This window comes from Pristiophorus japonicus, chromosome 2 (assembly GCF_044704955.1).
Source record: "Pristiophorus japonicus isolate sPriJap1 chromosome 2, sPriJap1.hap1, whole genome shotgun sequence".
Lineage (NCBI taxonomy): Eukaryota > Metazoa > Chordata > Chondrichthyes > Pristiophoridae > Pristiophorus > Pristiophorus japonicus.
Window position 1 is genome coordinate 247,177,584 of NC_091978.1, and position 23,675 is coordinate 247,201,258.

The 23,675-nt window shown below is 45.5% G+C and overlaps 1 protein-coding gene across 4 annotated transcripts in view; it reads left to right on the forward strand.

Moving 5' to 3' along the window:
- Positions 1–23,675, forward strand: part of prss12 (serine protease 12) — a 176,677-nt gene that overhangs the window by 150,928 nt on the left and 2,074 nt on the right. For 3 of the 4 annotated variants that reach the window (XM_070871141.1, XM_070871142.1, XM_070871144.1), the window contains one exon: positions 8,537–8,817. In XM_070871141.1, coding sequence (XP_070727242.1) covers positions 8,537–8,817 — 281 coding nt within the window. Of the gene's footprint in view, positions 1–8,536; positions 8,818–14,549; positions 14,596–23,675 lie in introns of those variants that run through there. The other variant, XM_070871143.1, reaches the window with a different exon arrangement.

Genomic DNA, 23,675 nt, shown 5'->3' on the forward strand with positions numbered 1-23,675 from the left:
CCGTCCCAGTCTCGCCTCGGTAGGCGAAATAGCGGCCAGTGAGCTTGAATAAAGACTACATTTTGTGATAGCTCACTGTACTATTGTCCGTTTGAACTGCTCACCATGTGGGATCCAGGTGGAAGGATAGGTAAGGTATGTGTTTCAAGTTTTTTGTTCCGAATAGGGTTAAAATAGATGGATTGGTTTAGATTAGATAAAATAAAAGTGAATCCTGCTTGACAAATCTTCTAGAATTTTTTGAGGATGTAACTAGTAGAGTGGACTAGGGAGAACCAGTGGATGTGTATTTTGACTTTCAAAAGGCTTTTGACAAGGTCCCACACAAGAGATTGGTGTGCAAAATTAAGGCACATGGGATTGGGGGTAATGTATTGACGTGGATAGAGAACTGGATGGCAGACAGGAAGCAGAGAGTCGGGATAAACGGGTCCTTTTTAGAATGGCAGGCAGTGACTAGTGGAGTGCTGCAGGGCTCAGTGATGGGACCCTAGCTCTTTATAATATACATCAATGATTTGGATGAAGGAATTGAGTGTAATCTCTCCAAGTTTGCTGATGAAACTAAGTTGGGTGGCGGTGTGAGCTGTGAGGAGGATGCGAAGAGGTTGCAGGGTGACTTGGACAGGTTAGGTGAGTTGGCAAACACATGGCAGATGCAATATAATGTGGACAAACGTGAGGTTATCCACTTTGGTGGCAAGAACACGAAGGCAGAATATTATCAGAATGGCGGCAGATTAGGAAAAGGGGAGGTGCAACGAGACCTGGGTGTCATGGTACATCAGTCATTGAAAGCTGGCATGATGGTACAGCAAGCAGTGAAGAAGGCAAATGGTACGTTGGCCTTCATAGCTAGGGGATTTGAGTTTCGGAGCAGGGAGGTCTTACTGCAGTTGTACAGGGGCTTGGTGAGGCCTCACCTTGAATATTGTGTTCAGTTTTGGTCTCCTATTCTGAGGAAGGACATTCTTGCTATTGAGGGAGTGCAGCAAAGGTTCACCAGACTGATTCCCGGGATGGCAGGACTGACATATGAGGAGAGACTGGATCAACTGGGCCTTTATACATTGGAGTTTAGAAGGATGAGAGGGGATCTCATAGAAACATATAAGATTCTGACGGGACGAGACAGGTTAGATGCAGGTAGAATGTTCCCGATGTTGGGGAAGTCCAGAACCAGGGGACACAGTCTTCGGATAAGGGGTAGGCCATTTAGGACTGAGATGAGGAGAAACTTCTTCACTCAGAGAGTTGTTAACCTGTGGAATTCCGTGCTGCAGAGAGTTGTTGATGCCAGTTCATTGGATAGATTCAAGAGGGAGTTAGATATGGCCCTTATGGCTAAGGGGATCAAGGGGTATGGAGAGAAAGCAGGAAAGGGGTACTGAGGGAATAATCAGTCATGATCTTATTGAATGGTGGTGCAGGCTCGAAGGGCTGAATGACCTACTCCTGCACCTATTTTCTATGTTTCTATTGGAGCAGGGAGGTCTTACAGGGCCTTGGTGAAGCCTCACCTGGAATATTGTGTTCAGTTTTGGTCTCCTAATCTGAGGAAGGACATTCTTGTTTTTGATGGAGTGCAGCGAAGGTTCACCAGACTGATTCCTGGGATGGCAGGACTGATATATGAGGAGAGACTTGATCGACTGGGCCTGTATTCACTGGAGTTTAGAAGGATGAGAGGGGATCTCATAGAAACATGTAAAATTCTGACGGGACTGGACAGGTTAGATGCAGGAAAAATGTTCCCGATGTTGGGGAAGTCCAGAACCACGGGACACAGTCTAAGGATAAGGAGTAAGCCATTTAGGACTGAGATGAGGAGAAACTTCTTCACTCAGAGAGTTGTTAACCTGTGGAATTCCCTACCGCAGAGAGTTGTTGATGCCAGTTCATTGGGTATTTTCAGGAGGGAGTTAGATATGACCCTTACGGCTAAAGGGATCAAGGGATATGGAGAGAAAACAGGAAAGAGATACTGAGGTGAATGATCAGCCATGATATTATTGAATGGTGGTACCGGCTCGAAGGGCTGAATGGCCTACTCCTGCACCTATTTTCTATGTTTCTATGTTTCTAACTTAAATGAAGTATGAATAAAAGGAAATGGGCAGAAGGAAAGATACAGTGAGCAGAAGTAACCTTTTTTTTTAATTTAAGAGTCTGCATAGTTTATTTATGCAATTTAGTGTTACTGTAATATTAATTCTTGTCATCTAAGCAACTTAATTACTGCAACATCAGTTTTTGCATCACCGTCACATTACTGACAGCTGAAAATTTGCCTAATGCCCACCCTAGGTGATTGTCATTTCCCAGTACTTGCCTGATCACCTCAGAGTTAAAAAAAAACATTATTTGTTGTACAGAAAGTTAAAGCACAGCAATGATAGTAATATGCATTGTACAAAAAATAGGTATGTTTAAGTTTCAAATTGTTAATGGTCAAATCATTAATACTTTACTCCTGCTGCCCCTAATTTGCATGTGGTTGGGTTGAGCTTACTGCATTTGTGTACTCGCATCTACCTGAACCTTGGGCCTAGTGCCCAGATGTTAGGCTGACTTTCAACTCTATGGGGCCGAAATTGCCCCTTTTCAAAAAGCCCGTTAGCCCCTTCGGGGCGATAAGGACACTTCGCCTGGGGGCAGGTGGTGGAAGCAACCTGCCCGGAATTACCCACGAGATGGCGGTGGCGGAAACGGGTTTGCGCTGTGCCCCTTACTTTTCACGCCGGGTAGCGGCGCGCACAGCGATGACATCATTGTCGTGCGCGCCAACCCCTTATCGCCCCACGCTGACCCCTTCACGCTCCGCGAGGGAATTTGCGGGTCATCAAGCTGTGGTGGCTGGTGCGCCCTGACTGCCCTTAAAGGGGAGGGCCTTGCGCACGGCCGGCACCGTTTTCTTTGTTGGCCGACTTTGCAGTCGACACAACAATGGCGGACACTGTTCCGCCGAAGCCCTCCATGATCGGCCAGTGGGCGCCACGGAAGTGTCTGCAGAGTTCTCAGTGGCTCTCTGCTATGAGAAGGGGAGGGAAGTTATGACGTGTCAGCGCGACCGGCACTTCCGCATTTCGCTGACATCATCAGTGCCCTGCTTCTGCCTCTCTCCTGCCCCAAGAGTGCCCGGATGTTTTTTTAAGTTAAAGTGCCCAATTCCAAGGCTCTTCTGTCCACCCACCGCCGGACGAAGAAAAATCACTTAATTCGAATTAAGTGCCCCAAACCAAGCGAGGGGCAATTTTGCCCCCTATTTTTCTAGCTAATGCAAAGCCAGCGAAGGAAGATGAAGGTGGGACCAACCAGCTTCGGGGATCAAATCATTTTTTAAATTTAAATATAAATCAAGAAATATATGTAATTTATTTTAAATATTATCCTCATGCAGAATCAGTCACAATTTTTTAGCAAACTTTAGTGCTCATCAAGGTGAGGAATATCAGTCAGGTATAGCTTCCTGCAGCTGCCATGATCATATATCTTAACCTCAACCCAGCCAGAGAAGAGTATTTCTGTTGCACCAATTTGGTTCCTTCCCCCAATTTTACATTTCTAATGGCCTTTATAAAGGTGATTGGCAAATTACCAGCAATATTATGCTGTTGGTATAGGCATACTTGGAATAGTTTTAAACTGCCCAAACCTAGTTTTTCCAACTACCTGTGGTAGAACTTTTGCCTCCGAGTCAGAAACATGTGGGTTCAAGGCACACGCCAAGATTTGAGCACATAATCTAGGCTGACACTTCAGTGCAGTGCTGAAGGAGTGCTGCATTGTTGGATATCCTATCTTTCAGATCAAATGCTAAACGGAGAACTTGGGGTCGAAATTATCCCTTTCCTTAAGGCCTGTTATCATCCCAAATCGGCGGCCACGCTGTGGAGTGGAGTGGCTGCTGACCTTTGGTGGAATGGCCTCTGCTAACCCAATTGCCCTCCCGAGTTTCCCCAGCGGTGCCCCGATCCCCCCTTAGTGTTCCTCTGCTGCCGATAAGCACATCATCACTGTGCGCACCGCCGATCTAACTCCCGATGGCGACATTCCACTCCGAAAATCTCCGGCCCGCCGCGCGGTGCCAAAACAAGTTTTTCCCCGGTGGTCCATTGAGGCTGAGGCCTTTTGCAGTGGTGATGTGACTTCTCTTAAAGGGAAGGGCTCAGTGCCGCTGCCGCTATTTTTTTTTTGTCGGCCGAGTGCCAGGTCGGACCGACAGTTATGCCCCCAGGTTTGGCCGGACTGCCAACAGGCAGCTGCTGGCCTGGCCGAAACCCTCCCTGGTGGACCGAAGTTTAAAAAGCACAGAGGTTCTCCCCTTTAAGTGAAGGTGAGAACCGTGGTGACGTGGTGCCGCGATGACGTCATCGTGGCGGTGAAGACGCACGGCCCCCAACTCCCGCCCCACAATTGCTGTCAGCACCGCGAATTTGCCCCTCAGGTGTAGTCACCACCCCGATCATCACCGGCTTCTGGGTGAAAACAAAAAAAAACAAAGAGCGCAATTTCTCAAAAGAGTTCATCAGAACCGCAGCTGCGGTAAAAAAACATCGAAACGAGGTGGGAGCGCCCCGTTTCAGGCAGGGGGCAATTTGGTACCTTCTTATCTGCTTGTTCAGGTGGCTGTAAAAGGTTCCATGGTATTATTCAAAGAAGAACAGTGGAAACTCCTTGGCCAACATTTATCGCTCCACCAATACCATCAAAACAGATTAACGCGTCAGTTATTCCTTGCTGTTAGTGGGACCTTGGTGTGTGCAAAGTAGTAGCAACTATGGGGATAATTTTAACCTAACTTCCCAGGCAGGAAACCCACAGCATCAGGTGGAACGCTGGTTTTGCACAATGGAGAGCAAAAGCAGGTGGGGTGTAAAACCAGCAGTGCACCCGATTTCGTCAGTTTCCTGATGTCACTTGGGACATCCTGAAAGGCGCTATATAAATGGAAATTATTTCTTTCCCCGGATTCTGTATTTCCAAATAAACAGCTACACGCATAGAATCATAGAATGGTTACAGCATGGAAGAAGGTATTCGGCCTGTCAAGCAAATGCCAGCTCTCTGCAAGAGTGCTTCAGCTAGTCCCACTCCCCCGCCCTTTCCCCATAGCCCTGCAATTTTTTTCTTTCAGTTGCTTATCCACCTCCCATTTGAAAGCAGTGATTGAATCTGCCTCCACCACCCTTTCAGGCAGTGCATTCCAGATCCAAACCACTCGCTGTGTAACAAAAGTTTTTTCTTATGTCGTCTTTGGTTCTTTTGTCAATCACCTTAAATCTGTGTCCTCTGGTTCTTGACCCTTCTGCCAATAGGAACAGTTTCTCCCCATCTACTCTGTCCAGACACCTCATGATTTTGAACACCTCTATCAAATCTCCTCTCAATCTTCTCTGATTAAGGAGAACAACCCCAGCTTCTCCCGTCTATCCACATAACTGAAGTCCGTCATCCCTGTAATCATTCTTGTAAATCTTTTCTGCACCCTCTCTAAGGCCTTCCTAAAGTGTGGTGTCCAGAATTGGACACAATACTCCAGTTGAGGCCGAACCAGTGTTTTTACAGCTTCATCATAATTTCCACACTTTTGTACTCTATACCTCTATCCATGAAGCCCAGGATCCCTATGGATGACAGTAGAAGATTTCCATTTGTGTTGGATGTTAAGAAATGTGGATGTCACCTGTAAAATGCAGATAAATTAGAAATATTGAAAACTCATTTTATCCTGGGATCCGAATGTACCCATCAGTCTAAAGGTGGATTTTATCCAAGTTAAAGAATGAAAGGACAGTGACCTGACCCACTTCCTCACCAAATTCCTTCATCAAAAATTATTTTGTTGATGGTTTTATATCTGACAAATAATCCACTGTTTATTCATCAAGTTTTGTATTTGAAGCCATCAATACAATCCAGATCTGCTGGTTTTGGGTAGTAATAATATGCATCCCAGCACTCTGCTTAAGAATTAAATAAAGATTATTTGAATATTTTACATGATGTGGATAAACGTTCCTTCACCACCGTTCCATAATGCTGTTTATGGGTCTCCATCCGATCTCATTTGTATACACAAGATAAGATTTATTTAAAATGTTACACTGAAATGGAAATTTATACTGAAAACAAATAAACATTTTCTTAATTTTTGTTTCGCATCCTTCAGTCATAATTTAAAAGGTAAAATTCTCGCCCTAAGGTGTGTGTATAATCTGGAGAATTATACTTGTTTATATCAACATGAGTCAGAATGTTTGTCAGTTATATCTTTCACAAGAAATTAATATAATTGAGGATTTAATTATTAAAACTCTTACCTACACTGAATAATAAGGCAGATGCTAATTGTACTTCCAATTTTGAGCCCTAGAAATTTTATGTACAGACATCATGGTCTCAAAGTACTTAATGGCCTGTCTTTATGCATATCAGATATAATTCGGATTTGACCATCTGTTAAGTTGACCTGGTGATATGACAGGTAACAAAGTACATTTATTTTTATAACATGGGAAACTTGCAGACGATGTTTTTTCTAATTATTCAAGTTGTAGCTATATAGGAGTCAAGTTGAAATCAAGTTGAAAAATTATTTAAAGCAAGAATTCTTCTTTAGGCATTGCAAGGGAAACCATTCTTTGATAATTCTGCAGTCTTGGATTTGCTCCAACTTAATTTGTATCCTAACTCATTCATCAGCTCCTGCAAGCATGAAGTGCTTTGAACTAGAATATTTAGAAAAAGATAATCCGGTTTGCAAACCGTGATATTTCATGTTCTCTCATGTCCACGCACTGTTGTTCAATGCCTGGTTTGTCTAATCTAAGGTGCGAATGGTTCTAATGCCAAAGTGATTAGATATTGGACAACTTTGATGTATGCCTCTGCCTAAATTAAGGGATTCATTATAAATGGGTTGAAATTGCTTTGTGTGATATTTGTAATGAAAGTGATAATGCATCTGTATGATATTCCTTTATACACTATTTTATCAAAGATGTTCATCCGCTTGTTTTAAAAATGTTAAGCTCTACAGTTGGTTTTGAGTGAAAAATCCTAACTCATTCCCTGAATGATACTGTAATGCTCAACCCCTTAAAGTAAAAAAGATCATTTTATTCTGCTCTCAAAGTTTTCAGCATTAAGAAGCATGACCATCAGAGATCTCGGGAGGAAGATTTCTGATGTTCACTATTCATAACAAAATTGTAAACATATTCTTTAGACAAGATTATGACTTCACTATAAATAGTGAATAGCAAACATCCTCCCCCTAGAATCCTTGCTTGTGTTATAAATCCCAGAAACACTCAGCAAGTCAGGCAGCATCTGTGGAGAGAGGAAGGTAGGGTTAATGTTCCAGGTCTGGTGAAAGGTCATCAATCTGAGATGTTAACTCTACCTTCTTCTCTCCACAGATGCTGCCTGACCTGCTGACTGTTTTCAGCATTTTTTTACATATAGATTTACAGATTTCCATTATGTTTAATTATATGTCATAAATACACTGTGGTGTGGAATATTAGGGATGCAAGGCCTCAGCTGTGACTCCCCACACAGATAGTTTCTGATCCTAATGATGCTGCATGGGAATATCGGTCTGTTCCCACACAGAGGGAAGGAAAATAAAGGCCTACACGAGCACATCCAAGCAGCTACTTATCAAGTAGCATTGATGGAAGTCTGGGAGCAGGTTATCAGTCCTTTATTTCAGCTTGGTAAATTTTGTGTCAAAGGAAGGCTTTCGGTGTGAATAAGGAAATAAATATAATTAGAAATATAAGATAAGAAAGATAATTTAGCGAAAGAAATGTGGGGGGAGTTGTCAGGTTTAGTTTGCGAACCTGTGTAAAGTCCATGCCCTGCTCAAGTTTCCACCTTTTCCCATCTTAGGTTGATTCTTTGTGGGAATGAGATAGCCCTCCTTAATTGTCCTGTTGTTAAGGGAAGTTCAAGTGGAGTTCAGTGCTCTACTGCAGAGCTATTGGATGTAAAAACACATTTTAACTCTATTAATTCAACTGATGGATGAAATCCTAGTCTCCCTCAATCAGCTACATTCCATAAGTGCCCTTACCCTAATAAAAATATGTGTGTTTATGAATTTGCTGTCAAAATAAAGGAGCTGGTTGTAGCAATGTGCAAGTGTGGAACTGTTGCATGAACAGCAGTCTCCTGTGACCTAACAAAGCATCAAATGAAAAAGCTTCTTCGGTGAGCAATACCATCAAATACATCAGTTTATTAGCGTCACTGTGATGCATGATTTATGGAATTGGGTTTAATAGGCCAATTGACCTTTCCTCATTGCATGCTTTTTTTATTCTTTCTCCTATTTTGATTCAGTAACATTTTCCAATCTGGTCCTCTTAGCAAACACAACACAATCATTTTTTACTACTGTTGAACAATATTATTCTTTTAATTAGTGGACATTAGGTCATTGTGATTCATTAAGCTGATGCACATCCATGATGGGCATTCTATTAAATGAAACTTCCTTCTTAAATTTACACTTTCTCTTTGATAGGTATGGCAACAGCACAAAAAATTATATAGTGCGTGTTGGCGATTATCACACGTTAGTATCTGAGGAATATGAGGAAGACCTTGAAGTGAAGAGCATTATTATCCACAAGGATTATGAGCCTGATGCAAATGACTATGATGTTGCATTGATAAAGCTAGAAGGACAGCAGGGACATTGCATCAAATTCAATGCACATGTGCTGCCAGCATGTCTGCCACACAGGAGAGAGCGCATGCAAAAAAAAGGTTCAAACTGCTACATTACTGGATGGGGTGACACAGGTAACATTAAATATTGTGCACCAATATACCAATCTGTAGCTATGAAGAGTAAATGTAACTATTATGCATTGGATCTAGATAGTTCGAGGTCTTGGTTAATTGTTACTGGCCAAATATAATGTACAAAAACTCAGCAGGTTTATTCAATTGGCTAATAAATGGTGATGGTATTTTTTTGAGTGTTCGTGGAATTAACCAAGTGTTTAACACACAGAAATACCATCAAATTAAACTGGAGATATAGGGCCCAAGTTTCCGCCCCCTGTAAAAACGGCGCACCTCCATAAGATGCACGACTTTCTAGAATAAAAAGGGTGCCGAAAACTTACCTTCTAATTCTCCGAGCTCCTCAGGACATCTTCAGCCTAGGAGTAACGCAACACAAGGGGTGGGGGGTGGAGCCAAGTCCCGGCGCTGAAAACAGTGCCGAGACCTCTGCACATGCTCTGCAGTTCAGCCTCCTGATCAGCCGCCCCCCCCCTCCCTCCCCCCGCGTTCATCCTCCATTCACCCCCCCCGCATCAGCCTCCTATTCAGCCTCCCCCCTTCCCCCCCCCGCGTTCAGCCTCCGTTCACCCCCCTTCCCCCCGCATCAGCCTTCTGTTCAGCCTTCACCCCCCCACCCACGTTCAGCCTCCTGTTCACACCCCCTCTTCTCCCCCTGCCGCATTCAGCCTCCTGTTCAGCCTCTGTCCCCCCGCCCCCCGCATTCAGACTTCATTCAGCCTCCCCCACCCTCCCGTTCAGCCCCTCCCCCGCTCCTGCCCCCCTCCTCCTCCCCTCTCTCCCTCCCCCCTCCACGCCCTCCCTCCTCCTCCCCCATCCCCCTCACCCCTCCACACCCTCGCCCCCCACCCCTCACTGTCAGAATCACAGAAAGACACTGACAGAGACAGAGTCAGAATCACAGAGGGACACTGACAGAGACACTGACAGAGACACACTGAGAGAGACATGGAAAGAAACACAGAGGGAGGCTGACAGAAACACCTTCCCTTCACATAAAGGTAGGACTTCTATTTTTTATTTGTTATTGATTGGTTGCTTATTACTTTGGTCTTGGTGCTTTAGGTGCAGGGCTTCTTCTATTTTTTATTTGTTAATTAATTGCTTACTACTTTTTGTGCTTTGTTTAGTGCTTGGTGCTTTAAATGTACTTATACTTCTTTAATGTTGTTGTGAAGGTGTTTAGTGCTTTGGAAAATCCTCTAACTTCCCTTCCCCCCCTCCCCGTTGATGTTGATGTGTCTGCCTTAGCTGGGAGCCTACACTTTCTTATTTATAAAAAGAGAAACAACTGTCTCACTCAGCAGATATAAGGCAAAATATCATCACAAGAGGTTTTAGGCCATTTTAAGTGATGTGTTTAATGTTTTAGTCCTTTGTGTTTAATGCTTCCCACTCTCCGTCTCTGGCTGTGCCTGCACTGAACTTAACTCTAGGTAAGGTTTTTCAGAACTTACAAAAGTGGACACTTACTGCATTCTAAGATAGTTTGGAGTAAGTTTTCGCTGCCTAAACTTGCAAAACAGGCCTAAGTGGCTGGACACACCCCCTTTTGGAAAAAAAACGGAACTAAAATGAAACTAAACTAATTCACTCGAACTGGAGCAAACTAAATGCCGAGAATTGCGATTTCTAAGATACTCCAAACTACACCAGTTGCTCCAAAAAAATTGGAAATTTGGGCCCTTTAAAGAGTAATTTGCATTGCTGGCAAGGAGCCTCACCTGCTATCAGTAGATAAATGTGGGCGCATGCTGCCCGTTAATTTCCAGCCATTGGTCGGAAAATCGTGGCAACCATACACCCAAATTTCTGAAGTGTGCTCTCAGCAGGCAAGGCTTTCCACTGGCAGCACAGATTTGTACAATTATGTCAAATAGAACAATGACATCTTTAATTGTTATGTAATAATTTGGGATTTGCATGAACTTGACACTTTCACAACTTGGCGTGGAAATTAGATCACGTCACATCTTTTTTTGAGGCAATCAGTGGATGCTGAAGGGTCCAATATGGCGACTGCATGCTCATTCCGTGCCATATTGATTAGTATGCCCTGTAGTTGTCCAGGACGTCTACCTGAAACAGGCATTAGGGCATTGCCTATATAGATTGGGGGCCTAATGTCTATTTTAGGCCCAATACCAATATTGGTTGGTACCTGACTGCAGCATGCACCATTTTCTCAGGCACAGAGCAGCCAATCCTACGGTCTTTAAAGGAATTGCTGGTGGCTGCCGCAAAAAGATATATCAAATAAAATAAAATGTTTTACTTCCCTGAATGTGGAGCCAGAAAAAGTACCCTTCTTTCTGGTTCCACATTAAAACTGCAAGATACTGCCGGCCACCACTTGGCCCCCTTCTGATCTCTTCCCCCTCCCAGACTCAGCGGAAGTAAGGCCAGCTTGGAGGATCAGACGAGGATCATGGTCTGGATCCCCAAAGATTAAACAATGATTTTTGTTTTAAGTTTTTTTTCAATGCAAGCCAACAATCTCTCCAGCCAGGACTCTTCGCTGGACATTGTGGCCTCTTCGGTGGGCAAGGTGTACCAGATAGACCCCTGTCACCCTGAAGCCATTAAAATTCTGTGACTTGCCCCTAACCCTGCAAACTCTGACAAGGTCATTGGCAGAGGTCAGAGGTGGATGCATCTCGGTACTTATGTAAAGATGTGCTGCCTGTAAATATTCAGGGCCATTAAGTTTGCATGCAATTCCTGTCCGCAAAACATTACTTCCTGTTAAATTGTGTTTGATTACTCTCTTGTGAAGTGCCTTGGGACATTATCCTATGTTAAAAGCACTATACAAATGGAACTTGTTGTTGTCAATTCAGAATTGGGAAGAGAGTGGGATGGGGGGGCACAGGAGGATTATGGATGGGAAACCTGAATTAAGGGCTCCCCGCTCGCCTTGCAGAAACTAACGGCAGCGCCTCTTAAATTTTATTCAACAGATTTTCCACCCACCAGCCAGCCAGAATGACAGGGGAATCAGACATTGCGGGGGGTGGGGAGGGGGGGAGGAGGGGAGTCAGACATCGTGGGGGAGGGGCGTGTACCGTTAGGTGGGGTGGAGGTCGGCCGATCATAGGGGTTGTATTACATAGAGGTAAGCTTGTTGGGTCTGCAGGAAGCACTCCTGCTCCTCCTGGGCCACAAGCAGTGCTGTAAATGTGTTTAACTCATGGATCCAGCCTTTCTTGCCTTCTTTTACCTGCAGGGTTTTATGAGGCCCAGAAATTCTGGCATCCATGTATTAAAATTAAAAGATCAGTTAAAATGGAGGCACACAGCCTCCTTAGAAGATTTTAGTGACCTACCCGCTTCTTGAGTCCGGATTTGTCGACCACTCCCTGACCTGCCTCCGTTAGAACTGGAAGTGGGTGGGTTGGGGTCGGTTTACGAGAATTAAATTTTTCTTACCTTTCAACCCGTGCTTGGGGGTTCAAATTTCAACCCCTCATATCCACATTTGCAATGAAAATTGGCCATGTATACCTGTTGCACTGTAATTACACCCTGCCACCAACACTAGTGCTGTTGTGCCTCGATAGTGTCAAATGCCTTTGTAAGGTCGAAGAAGGCCACATATAAGGGCTGGTGCTGCTCCCTGTATTTTTCCTGCAGCTGTCGCACTGCAAAGATCATGTCTATTGTGCCCCGTAGGGGACGAAATCCACACTGTGACTCCGGGAGGAGCTCCTTGGCCACAGGGAGAAGACGGTTGAGGCGAACTCCAACGACAACCTTTCCAGTGGCTGATAGCAGGGAGATGCCTCTGTAGTTGCCGCAGTCGGACTTGTCCCCTTTTTTAAAGTTGGTCACGATCACTGCATCTCTGAGATCTCCTGGCATGCTCTTCTCCCTCCAGATGAGAGAGATGAGGTTATGTATCCGCGCCAACAGCGCCCCTCCAGCATACTTTAGTGCCTCAGCAGGGATTCCATCCGCTCCCGTAGCCTTGTTATCTTGAGCTGTGTTATGGCTTTTCCTACCTCCTCCGTTTCGGATGCCCCCAAAAGTTCATCAACATCCTCCGCCTGCTCCACGATGACATGCAGGCCATGATCCTTACCAACGGATCCATTACAGACCCAATCCACGTCCGGACTGGGGTCAAACAAGACTGCGTCATCGCCCCAACCCTCTTCTAAATCTTCCTCGCTGTCATGCTCCACCTCACAGTCAACAAGCTCCCTGCTGGAGTGGAACTAAACTACAGAACCAGTGGGAAGCTGTTCAACCTTCGCCATCTCCAGGCCAGTCCAAGACCACATAACCTCCGTCGTTGAGCTACAGTACATGGACGACGCCTGCGTCTGCGCACATTCAGAGACTGAACTCCAGGACTTAGTTGACGTATTTACTGAGGCGTACGACAAAGGTCCTCCACCAGCCTGTCCTCACCACACAGCACTGCCCCCCCAGTCATCAAGATCCACGGCGCGACCCTGGACAATGTGGACCATTTCCCATACCTTGGGAGCCTCTTACCAGCAAAAGCGGACATTCATGAGGAGATTCAACACCAGCTCCAGTGCGACTTTCGGCCGCCTGAGGAAAAGAGTGTTCGAAGACCAGGCCCTCAAATCCACCACCAAGCTCAAGGTCTACAGGGCTGTAATAATACCCGCCCTCCTGTGTGGCTCAGAGAGATGGACCATGTACAGTAGACACCTCAAGTCGCTGGAGAAATACCACCAACGATGCTTCTGCAAGATCTTACAAATCCCCTGGGAGGACAGACGCATCAACATTAGCGTCTACATCCAGGCCAACATCCCCAGCATTGAAACACTGACCACAGTTGATCTGCTCCGCTGGGCAGGCCTCATTGTCTGCATGCCAGACACGAGACTCCCAAAGCAAGCGCTCTACTCGGAACTCCTTCATGGCAAACGAGCCAAAGGTGGACAGAGGAAACATTACTAGGGCACCCTCAAAGTCTTCCTGATAAAGTGCAACATCCCCACTGACACCTGGGAGTCCGTGGCCAAAGACTGCCCTAAGTGGAGGAAGTGCACTTGAGTGCCTCGAGTCTCATCGCTAAATGCATGCAGAAAACAAACGCAGGCAGCAGAAAGAACATGCGGCAAACCTGTCCCACCCTCCCTTACCCTCAACGACTGTCTGTCCTACCTGTGGCAGGCTGTGGCTCTCGTATTGGACTGGTCAGCCACCTAAGGACTCATTCTAAGAATGGAAGCAAGTCTTCCTCGATTCCGTGGGACTGCCTATGATGATGATGATGATGTGCCTAGATTTTGTGTCTATCTTATCCTCACCCAGTAGTGTAAAGAAATCCCTACGCTCCAACCAACTTTACTTTGTTTCTCAAATTGTTATTTCACTACAAATGATCATATGAAATCAAAGTATTATACAAAATGAGGATAGAATATCATTTTAAATTGGGGAGAAAATATCTCTGCATTTTCTGTCTTCTCAGAGGCCTTCTCCAGCAGCACTCCCTGCACACTTAAAACACTTGTAACATCTATTGCAGTAAGCCACTACCTAAATAACATTTTTAAAATCCAGTCCAAAAGCTTAACTGCAAACTGAAAGATGTGTGTACCAGCTTAAGAGGTGCTGACACTTCACACTGGGTTTACATGTAGAGCTTAAGACCCAGCATTGAACTGAATACAAAGTTCCAATTTCATCGTGTTGACATTAAATCGGCGTGCACGTCACTTCTCCCTCATTTAAATTTGCAGGATGATGGATCTTGCCAGCAGAGCTGCTGGGCCTGGGAAAATGGTGGACACCATGGGACCCGCCACCAGCTGGCGGAAGAGTGGCGGCTGCCCTATTTCCGCTATTTTTTTGCCAGTAATTATTGAGGTAAAGCTCCCGAATTGTTTAGCCCCTATGTATAAAATCGCCAGAGAGCAACAGGTCTAAAAACAGCAACTTAGTTCACAGACATCAGAACATGCCATGATAATCCTGGGAGTTTTTACAATATCGAAAGGCTGATGGAGGCAGATTCAACAATAACTTTTAAAAAGGAACTGGATATATACTTGAAAAAGGAAAAAAAAAATAGCTCTTTCAAAGAGCCAGCACGGGCACGATGGGCCAAGTGACCTTCTGTTCTGTACAATTCTATGATTCTATGAATAATAAACACATACTAACCTGATAGTTTTACTAATTACTTTTATGTTGTACTTCAGAGCCACTATAATGGTTAATCACAGGCTATCATTGAGGTATAATTATACAGGTAAAATTACTGGAGTTTCTCTTTAAACTCATACCATTTCTTAACTATGCAGAGGTGAAGCTATTGACTACTTGTCAGGGACGTTGGCATTGCAATTGCAGTGTTCATTAAACTGCACCTGGCTCAGCCACTAATTTCCCTAAAGTTCAGCAGCTTCTGAGCTTTAAAACATAGTGTTGAAATCTGCAAATTGCCCTATTCATGGCACCTGCTTTGACAGCTTTTCGACAATAAAACCTGAACATACATTCTCGGAATCTGAAAAAGCAATTTCAATAAATATTAAGGAGGAACAATGTGGACTGTCCTAGGATTAGGACGTTTTAGTGCTTTTTTCTAGAATCGGAGAATTACCTGACATTCGTGTACATAGATTTTTTAAAATGGCATACATATTAGCAGTAAACAACTAACTGGTTCAAAATTATGCACCATTTGCAAAAAAGAGCACTGCAATCTACAGGCTAAATTTTCACATTTAACGTTCCCTGCACCGTGATCTATGAGTGCAGAGGTTTTGTCGATTTCCCATTGCAGTTATGGCAGGAAATCAGGAAAGACCAGCAGGAATTCAGAATCGGTGAATTTTTACAAAGTGCACCTTAACCCCAACCTCAAAAGAGGCGCTCCATAATTAGCATGAATTTTTCCACTTTACAAACTACCCATTTGCAGCTGTTTTTGAGGCTATATTTTGGAAGTGTGACTTTTCTCTCAGCACCCATGCTGCTGTTTGTTTTTAGTCAAGTAGTGGACCTAAGGCTAGAAGAAGAAACATTGGTGCCGAAATTCAGTAGTGCAAGAAAGCTGGCACACTTATGATTCTTCAATATTCTTACCGCAGGGATCCAGGATGTGGTCGGATGATTGATTTTCAGGACTTTGGCATTTTTTCAAAGTCCGAAAGGAAATCGGTCATAGTGGGGGCGGGTGATCGACAGGAAGGTAAAGTGTGTTAAAAAGACAAGCCTGAAGGCTCTGTGCCTCAATGCGAGGAGTGTTCGTAATAAGGTGGACGAAGTAACTGCACAGATAGATGTTAATGGATATGATGTAATTGGCGTCACGGAGACATGGCTCCAGGGTGACCAAGGCTGGGAACTCAACATCCAGGGGTATTCAACATATAGGAAGGACAGACAGAAAGGTAAAGGAGGTAGGGTGGCATTGCTGCTTAAAGAGGAAAAAAAGAGGAAATTAACGCAATAGTAAGGAAGAACATTAGCTTGGATGATGTGGAATCGGTATAGGTGGAGCTACGGAATATCAAAGGGCAGAAAACGCTAGTGGGAGTTGTGTACAGACCACCAAACAGTAGTAGTGAGGTTGGGGACAGCATCAAACAAGAAATAAGGAATGCATGCAATAAAGGTACAGCAGTTATCATGGGCGACTTTAATGTAAATATTGATTGGGCTAACCAAACTGGTAGCAAGACGGTGGAGGAGGATTTCCTGGAGTGTATTAGGGATGGTTTTCTAGATCAATATATTGAGGAACCAACTAGAAGGCTGGCCATCATAGACTGGGTGATACATAATGAGAAAGGATTAATTAGCAATCTTGTTGTGCGAGGCCCCTTGGGGAAGAGTGACCATAATATGGTAGAATTCTTCATTAAGATGGACAGTAACACAGTTAATTCAGAGACTAGGGTCCTGAACTTAAGGAAAGGTAACTTCGATGGTATGAGACGTGAATTGGCTAGAATAGAGTGGCGAATGATACTTAAAGGGTTAACAGTGGATAGGCAATGGCAAACATTTAAAGATCACATAGATGAACTTCAACAATTGTACATCCCTGTCTGGAGTAAAAATAAAACGGGGTGGGTGGCTCAACCGTGGCTCACAAGGGAGGAGCGTATAAAGTGGCCAGAAAAAGCAGCAAACTGGGAGAATTTTATAATTCAGCAGAGGAGGACAAAGGGTTTAATTAGGAGGGGGAAAATAGAGTATGAGAGGAAGCTTGCTGGGAACATAAAAACTGACTGTAAAAGCTTCTATAGATATGTAAAGAGAAAAAGATTAGTGAAGACAAACGTAGGTCCCTTACAGTCAGATTCAGGTGAATTTATAATGGGGAACAAAGAAATGGCAGACCAGTTGAACAAATACTTTGGTTCTGTCTTCACGAAGGAAGACACAAATAACCGTTCGGAAATACTAGGGGACCGAGGGTCTAGTGAGAAGGAGGAACTGAAGGAAATCCTTATTAGGCAGGAAATTGTGTTAGGGAAATTGATGGGATTGAAGGCCGATAAATTCCCGGGGCCTGATAGTCTGCATCCCAGAGTACTTAAGGAAGTGGCCCTAGAAATAGTGGATGCATTGGTGATCAGGATCGGTCCAAGTCAGCAAGGATTTATGAACGGGAAATCATGCTTGACAAATCTTCTAGAATTTTTTGAGGATGTAACTGGTAGAGTGGACAAGGGAGAACCAGAGGATGTGGTGTATTTGGACTTTCAAAAGGCATTTGACAAGGTCCCACACAAGAGATTTGTGTGCAAAATTAAAGCACATGGTATTGGGGATAATGTACTGACGTGGGTAGAGAACTGGTTGGCAGACAGGAAGCAGAGAGTCGGGATAAACGGGTCCTTTTCAGAATGGCAGGCAGTGACTAGTGGGGTGCCGCAGGGCTCAGTGCTGGGATCCTAGCTATTTACAATATACATTAATGATTTAGATGAACGAATTGAGTGTAATAGCTCCAAGTTTGCAGATGACACTAAGCTGGGTGGCGGTGTGAGCTGTGAGGAGGACGCTAAGAGGTTGCAGGGTGACTTGGACATGTTAGGTGAGTCGGCAAAACTCATGGCAGATGCAGTATAATGCGGACAAACGTGAGGTTACCCACTTTGGTGGCAAAAACACGAAGGCAGAATATTATCAGAATGTGGCAGATTAGGAAAAGGGGAGGTGCAACGAGACCTGGGTGTCACGGTACATCAGTCATTGAAAGCTGGCATGATGGTACAGCAGGCGGTGAAGAAGGCAAATGGCATGTTGGCCTTCATAGCTATGGGATTTGAGTATAGGAGCAGGGAGGTCGTACTGTAGTTGTACAGGGCCTTGGTGAGGCCTCACCTGGAATATTGTGTTCAATTTTGATCTCCTAATCGAGGGAGTGCAGCGAAGGTTCACCAGACTGATTCCCGGGATGGCAGGACTGATATATGAGGAGAGACTGGGTCGACTGGGCCTGTATTCACTGGAGTTTGGAAGGATGAGAGGGGATCTCATAGAAACATATAAAATTCTGACGGGACTGGACAGGTTAGGTGCAGGAAGAATGTTCCCGATGTTGGGCGAAGTCCAGAACCAGGGGACATAGTCTAAGGATAAGGGGTAAGCCATTTAGGACTGAGATGAGGAGAAACTTCTTCACTCAGAGAGTTGTTAACCTGTGGAATTCCCTACCGAAGAGAGTTGTTGATGCCAGTTCATTGGGTATTTTCAGGAGGGAGTTAGACATGACCCTTACGGCTAAAGGGATCAAGGGATATGGAGAGAAAGCAAGAAAGGGGTACTGAGGTGAATGATCAGCCATGATATTATTGAATGGTGGTGCAGGCTCGAAGTGCCGAATGGCCTACTCTTGCACCTATTTTCCATGTTTCTATGTTTCTATGTTTCTGAGGGGATGAAGTTGGGTCTCCGCCACTGTCAATCAGCGGTGGAGTCGTGATGACGTCACAGCACATGAATAGCCAAAACAACATTTCAGAACTGGGTAAATCTAAGGGGCACATTTTAGAACTGATCGTGTAATGCTCATGTTTTAGAAATTATGAAAATGTATGCACATTTTGAAAAGAAAGCACACAACAGCAGTGCATTGTTGTATCAAAATAATTAATAAATATTGATTTCCAAAATTTGCATCATCACGCTTTCTCTCCTCTGTGAAAGGGATGAGAAGTGGGCATTTTAAATCTTTGGCCACTGGTCACTGGGACACCAGGGAGGCGTTTGGCTGGGCCAATGGCCTGGCACCCAAGAGTTGGTGCCAGGCTGCCCGTTGGTGGTCTGGCTGAACCCGTGGGCACTATCTTGCCGGCCGATCGGGAAGTTGGCCGGCAAAAATAAATATATGGCGGCCGCAGCAGTGGGCCCTCCCCTTGAAGGGCCGCCGCGCTGCCGGGCCACACACAGTCAGCAGAAGGTGTATCGACAGAGAAAGCTGTCGGGGGCACCGCGCGGCGGGGCTACGATTTTTCGACCTGAACTACAGTCGGTGCATTTTTAAGGTGAGGGAGAGCGGTGGTGCGAATTCTGATGATGCGTCATCAATGTTATATATTTAAACCTGTAAATACCATGTTTAACCACCAGAGGGCTCATCCCCTGGAGTCCCAAGGGATCCCACAATCCTTTGGGAGCACCTGTACATAAGGAGGCCTCACAGGCTGGAGAGGCACTCTGCGATCTGTAATAAAGGACTACGGTTACACCTTGCTTTGAACTTGCAATATCTTGCCTGACTCTTTATTCAAGACATAACAACTGGTGATGAGATACAGATGACGAATTCCACTGCAACGATGCAGAGAACCGTGGGCATCCTGGAGAAATTTTCGGAGGGAGCTGATTGGGAAACCTTCGTGGAGCGACTCGACCAATAGTTCGTGGCCAACGAGCTGGAAGGAGAAGCGAACACTGCCAAACAGAGGACGATCCTCCTCACCGTTTGCGGGGCACCAACGTATGGCGTCATGAAAAATCTGCTCGCACCAGCAAAACCCACAGAGAAGTCGTACGATGATTTGTGCACACTGGTCCAGGAGCATCTAAACCTGAAGGAAAGCGTTCTGATGGCGAGGTACCGGTTCTACACGAACAAGAGGTCTGAAGGCCAGGAAGTGGTGAGCTACGTCGCCGAGCTAAGGCGCCTTGCAGGACATTGCGAATTTGAAGGACACTTGGAGCACATGCTCAGGGATTTCTTTGTACTTGGCATTGGCCATGAAGTAATACTTCGCAAATTGTTGACTGTAGCGACTGCAACCTTGAGTAAAGCGTTTATTGCCACCAGTGACAATACCAAACAATTCTCTCAGCACACGAGTGCTGTTGCAAGTACTGTGAACAAAGTAATGTTGTTTTTGAATCGTAATGGACAGGGCAGGACTTACATGCCTGCAGCTGCACGTCCGCAGGTGACTCAGAGCCCACTATCAAGGGTGTTGAATGTAAGGCCATTAACACCTTGTTGGCACTGCAGGGGTGATCATTGTTTCCAGTCATACCACTTCAAAGGATACGTTTGCAAGGGCTGTAGAACAATGGGACACCTCCAACGTATGTGCAGGCGAGCTGCAAATGCTGAAAATCCTGCAAATCACCATGTTGCAGAGGAGGACAGATCCACGGTGGTTCATGCTGAACCAGAGCCTCAGACTGAGGAGGCAGAGATATATGGGGTGCACACATTTACCACAAAGTGTCCCCCGATAATGCTGAAGGTTGAATTAAATGGACTCCCACATTCACTGGAGCTGGACACAGGCGCGAGCCAGTCAATAATGAGCAAAAAGACTTTCGATAAATTGTGGTGCAGCAAGGCCTCAAGGCCAGTCCTGACCCCTTTTCGTACTAAACTGAGAATGTACACAAAGGAACTGATTCCTGTAATCGGTAGTGCTACCGTAAAGGTCTCCTACGATGGAGCGATGCACTCTGGGTGGTACCGGGCGATGGCCCCACGCTGTTCGGCAGGAGCTGGCTGGGAAAGATACGCTGGAACTGGGATGACGTCCGAGCACTCTCGTCCATCGATGAAACTTCATGTGCCCAGGTCCTAAACAAGTTCCCCTCGCTGTTCAAACCGGGCATTGGGAAGTTCCAAGGAGCAAAAGTGCAGATCCACTTGATTGTGGGGGCGCGACCCATTCATCATAAGATGAGAGCGGTACCGTATGTGATGAGAGAGAGGGTGGAGTTCGAGCTGGACAGACTGCAACGAGGGGGCATAATTTCGCCGATCGAATTCAGCGAGTGGGCCAATCCAATTATTCCAATCCTCAAGGAAGACGGCACCATCAGAATCTGTGGCGATTACAAAGTAACTATCAATCATTTCTCCTTGCAGGATCAATACCTGCTACTAAAGGCAGACAACCTATTTGTGACATTGGCGGGAGGAAAAACTTTCACGAAGCTGGACTTGACCTCGGCCTACATGACACAGGAGCTGGAGGAATCATCGAAGGGCCTCACCTGCATCAACACGCACAAAGGTCTCTTCATTTACAACAGATGCCCGTTTGGCATTCGATCGGCCACGGCGATATTCCACAGGAACATGGAAAGCTTGCTAAAGTCGGTCCTGCGCACCATGGTCTTCCAGGACGACATCTTGGTTACAGGTCGGGACACTGTCGAGCATCTGCAGCACCTGGAGGAGGTTCTTATTCTGCTTAATCGTGTGGGGCTCAGGTTAAGATGCTCGAAGTGCATTTTCCTGGCGTCTGAAGTGGAGTTCCTGGGGAGAAGAATCGCGGCAGACGGCATCAGGCCCACCGATTCGAAGATGGAGACAATCAAGAACGCACCGAGACCACAGAACATGACGGAGCTGCGGTCGTTTCTAGGACTCCTGAACTGTTTTGGTAACTTCTTACTGGGTCTTAGCACATTGTTTAGAACCACTACACTCTTTACTGCATAAAGGAGATGAATGGTTATGGAGTAAAAGCCAAGAAAATGCCTTTGACAAAGCTAGGAAACTGTTATGCTCAAACAAATTGCTTGTGTTGAACGATCCATGTAAGCGTTTGGTACAAGCATGTGATGTGTCGTCATATGCTGTCGGGTGTGTAGTGCAACAAGCTAATGAATTTGGGAAATTGCAACCAGTTGCTTATGCATCCAGAAGTCTATCTAAGGCTGAGAGTGCCTACAGCATGATCAAAAAAGAAGCGTTAGCGTGTGTTTATGGGGTAAAGATAATGCATCAATATCTGTTTGGGCTCAAATTTGAATTGGAAACCGACCATAAGCCACTTATAACCCTCTTTTTTGAAAGTAAGGTGATAAATACGATTGCATTGGCCCACATCCAGAGATGGGCGCTTACGTTGTCCGCATACAACTATGCCATCCGCCATAGGCCAGGCACAGAAAACTGTGCCGATGCTCTCAGTAGGCTGCCATTGCCCACCACAGAGGTGGAGGTGGAGCCCGCAGGTTTAGTTATGGTAATGGAAGCATTCGAGAGTGAGCAATCACCTGTTACCACCCGACAGATTAGAACCTGGACGAGCCAGGACCCCTTACTATCTTTAGTAAAAAAACTGTGTGCTCCATGGGAGTTGGTCCAGTGTTCCGTTAGAGATGCAGGAAGAAATAAAGCTGTACCAGTGGTGCAGAGATGAAATGTCTATACAGGCAGACTGTCTCCTATGGGGTAATCGGGTAGTGGTGCCAAAAAAGGGCAGGGACACTTTCATTAATGACCCCCACAGTACCCACCCAGGCATCGTAATGATGAAAGCGATAGCCAGATCCCACGTGTGGTGGCCCGGTATCAATGCAGACTTAGAGTCCTGCGTGCACAAATGTAATACATGTTCACAGTTAAGCAATGCACCCAGGGAGGAGCCACTAACTTTATGGTCCTGGCCCTCCAAACCGTGGTCCAGGGTCTATGTCGACTATGCAGACCCATTCTTGGGAAAAATGTTCCTAGTGGTTGTAAATGCATACTCCAAATGGATTGAATGTGTGATAATGTCGGCAAGCACTTCCGCTGCCACCATTGAAAGCCTGCGGGCCATGTTTGCCACGCATGGCCTGCCTGACGTCCTTGTGAGTGACAATGGGCCATGCTTCACCAGTGCCGAGTTGAAAGAGTTCATGACCCGCAATGGGATCAAATATGTCACATCTGCCCCGTCCAATGGTCAGGCAGAGCGAGCAGTGCAAACAATCAAGCAGAGCTTGAAAAGGATCACTGCAGACTCGCCTATCCCGAGTCCTGCTTACTTACCGCACAAGACCCCACTCGCTCACTGTGGTTTCCCCCTCTGAACTGCTCATGAAAAGGGCACTTAAGACAAGGCTCTCGTTAGTCCACCCTGATCTACACGAACAGGTAGAGAGCAGGCGGCTTCAACAGAATACATATCATGATCGCGCAAATGTGTCAACGCGAAATCAAGATTAATAATCCTGTATTTGTGTTGAACTATGGACAAGGTCCCAAGTGGCTTCCCAGCATCGTTGTGGACAAAGAGGGGAGTAGGGTGTTTCAGGTCAAACTTTCAAATGGACTCACCTGCAGGAAAGACTTGGACCAAACCAAACTCAGTTTCATGGACTATCCAGAACAACCCACACTAGACTCTACCTTTTAGTGGCAACCAACCCAGCGGTTTACCACGAAGCAGAACCCATCACCCGCAGCAGCCCAGCAGGACTCACCACGCCCAGCAGTCCAGCAAGGCCAGCTGTGCAGCAGCTCAGCGAGGGCCCAACAAATGACTCACCAAAACCAGCATTTGCACCGAGACGATCAACCAGGGAAAGGAAGACCACAGATCGACTCACACTTTAAATAGTTACACTATTGACTTTTGGGGGGGGGAGTGTTGTTTTATATGTAAACC